General features: G+C 38.9%; 1 protein-coding gene across 1 annotated transcript; it reads left to right on the top strand.

Moving 5' to 3' along the window:
- The first annotated feature begins 985 nt into the window (after positions 1-985).
- On the top strand, positions 986-2,683 carry LOC137022857 (transcription factor Adf-1-like). The gene is made up of 3 exons (XM_067389334.1): positions 986-1,422; positions 1,733-1,914; positions 2,098-2,683. The coding sequence occupies exons 1-3, from the start codon at positions 1,272-1,274 to the stop codon at positions 2,572-2,574; spliced, it is 810 nt and encodes a 269-aa protein (XP_067245435.1). The 5' UTR covers positions 986-1,271; the 3' UTR covers positions 2,575-2,683.
- The last annotated feature ends 403 nt before the right edge of the window (positions 2,684-3,086 follow it).

The raw sequence follows: 3,086 nt of genomic DNA, 5'->3' as shown, positions 1-3,086 counted from the left end.
AGTATCGTGTAACACTATTACGTAGCAATTACTACTATTTTCAGCATTCATATAATTCTCTGTCAGTGATGAACTGAATAAACATGATAACTATTGCTTGCTTTTTGCCAAAGTCAAACAATTGGCCTACTCAACAAGTGATAGCTCATATAATGACAGGACAGGAGTAAAAGCAGACTTAGATATTAGTTACTATGGCAACTTGAGCAGAGAAGTGTGTGTGTGAGTGTGGAAGAGAGATATGTCTCCCTGCAGTAGGACAATGACGCCAGCTGTGTGCATGATTGGCATCCCAATCTGTTTTGAGTGATGTGCCAGAGGAGAGGTGGGAATCCGGTGCAAATGACCTCTTTGACCTTTTCTCAAGTTCTTTCCACCATATTAGAGTCTTTCACAACAAACAGACTTCTTCGTGTTCATTATGTGCTGGTCAGCAGACTCTGAACTTTGCTGTTTTTTTATTTTATTTTATTTATTTATTTTTATTTTATTAAATTCTTTAATTCTAATTTATTAAACCTTTCTTGAAAATTGTAAACGATAAATATAAAATGCCTCATTGTAAATATGATTTTCACAGTCTGCAGAATCAGTGAATTTGTGAAGCCACGATGTCAGATGGTAAGGTTATGTTTTATATGACCTCATGTCAGAGCAGCACAGTTGTTTACACTGTCATTATCGAGTCTTTCAATGGCATTACACAGTAACTTAAAGAGAATCATAGGTGAAGGTCAAGACTATTACAAGAATACAGAAGATCAGATCAAACACTAAAGAAAGAAAGAGTAGAAATTTAAAAACAGCAGGCTTGAGGACCTGATGGGGTTTGCTCAGAGAAGTTACAAAAAATCACTCGTCAGAAAGCCCAGGTCACTGGGTTTACAGCTGAAAATATGATGTTAGATGGTCTAGTGGAAAAGCAGGGGGCAGCGAGAGGTGAACAAACAGAACCCATTGTTGTCTCATAAAGGCCGGAACACACCAAGCCGACGGTCGGCCGTCGGGCAGTTTTTCTTCGTCGGCCGACTAAGTTTCCTCGGTGTGTTCTGCACCGTCGGCTGAAGTTGGTCCTCGTCGGCTTTGTTTCGGCCGATTCGAAATGTTGAATCGGCGTTGGACCTCGTCGGGCCGTCGGGCCATATGATCATTCTGATTGGCTGTTCAGCTAGCGAACCAGTGCATGAGAAAAGAAAAACGGAAGTGACGAAGCAAGTAAACGACGAAGTCAAGAGGGAACACACATTGTTTACCTTAGGTACGTGAAAGACATGGCTATCTGGAACGAGGCAAGTGAAGACGAATTGATCAACATGATCCAGGAAAGGCCGGGTTTGTATGACATTACGGAAAAATGTTATGTCAACCGTGTGCTGAAAGCTGAACTGTGGCGTGAGATCGAAAATAAACTCGTCATATCAGGTAAGATTTCCTTTTTGGCAATTGAGAAAGCTTGTTTGTAATTGTTCAATAGTCCATAGTAAAACTAATATAACCATTTTAGTGTTTTGTGTGTACCAAACTAAGTTTGTTTATGGAAACAGACAGTAATTAATATGTGCTGTGCTAGCATCTCATATTTCATAATAATATTAAAGTTAATCAAATTGTTAATAATATAATTAACAATACAGCAAAAAGTAACATTTGTTGGCATAACAAATACTCATTAAAGTGACAAAATAAGCAGCCATAACACTTAATGCTTACAAAATTTTACTTTGTCCCTCAGAAAAAGAGCTCAAGAAGCGGTGGGATTCATTGCGAACCCAATACATGCGTTATAAGAAACAAGGACCCTCAGGAAGTTCTGGAGCTCAGAAGACTGGCAGGCAGCAATGGATCCTGAACCGCCTGCAGTTTCTAGAGCCTCACACAAAAAGGAAGGAGAGCACTTCAAATCTAATGATCATGGTAAATAAACAAATATATTTATATTTATTTATTTATTTATTGTTTAATTTCAGAATAAAATAAACATTTTGCTTTTTGTAAGATGGCAAGTGCTTCTTTAAAAGAGTCTATTCACAAGTAACTCCGCATATTAAGTCAAGCCATTACATTAACTTGTCACATTTGTATCTTATGTTTTTTAAGGAACCTGCGGCTGATAGTGATTCCTGTTCACCCTCAGATGGTACCAACAGTGACACCTGGACTGGCACCCATGAAGACCCCAGCTTCAGTGATGCTGACCTACGGTCAAGTACACCCTTGGCTGAATCCACCATCTGTGGAACTGAGTCCACAGCCATGAGAAAGGACCATTTGCAAAGCTCCAACATAAAACCAAAGCCTCCAGGGAAGCGCAGGAAGATGCAAGACGAATCCTCCAGCGAGGAATCCACAAACTTGATGCGCACCATCGGCAAAACTCTGGAAAAGTTGGCATCACAGGAAAACACCAATGATGCCATCTCAGCTTACTGCAAAAATCTTGAACACAGAATGCGGAATTTGCCACCACATCTACTGCCACATTTCCAGCATGAGGTTGATAATTGCATTTTCAAATATTCAGTGGGCCACAACCATGCACTGGATGCATCTTCCAATCAGTATACACACTTGTAATTTTTTATGTAGCAAAATTGTAAACAGATATTGTAGCATTTAGTAAATATGTCACGCTTAGTTGTACGTTATATTAGAGTACTTATGCAAAGTTTATATTTCTGTACATTTTATTTATTTTAAATACCAACTGTTGATATTTTTCTGTAAATTACCTTAATGCTATTTTTGCACATTTGAAAATAAAACACTGACTTTGTGTAAAAGGTACTTCACTGTTCTTTATGTAAAAAAAATCACAAAACACAATGATGTAAAAATATAAACTTTATTTTGCAAATTCACACCATTGTTATAAAACATAAACCAAGGTCAAGGGGGAAAGAAACAAGTTTGCTACATGCTTATATTTTGCCCCACTGAAAGGGCACTGCACCGGTGTCCGAATTAAAGTACTGGCACAGTTTATCCCTGAGCTGTTTGGCGTGTGTTGTACTGTTGGTTGTGCGTGGCAGAGAGGCCTGCTGTAGGCCAGGGTCTTCTCTCCATCTTCCAGGGACAGTGTCATGATC

The sequence above is a fragment of the Chanodichthys erythropterus genome, chromosome 7, assembly GCF_024489055.1.
Source record: "Chanodichthys erythropterus isolate Z2021 chromosome 7, ASM2448905v1, whole genome shotgun sequence".
NCBI lineage: Eukaryota > Metazoa > Chordata > Actinopteri > Cypriniformes > Xenocyprididae > Chanodichthys > Chanodichthys erythropterus.
This window is presented reverse-complemented; position numbering and strand designations above follow the sequence as displayed.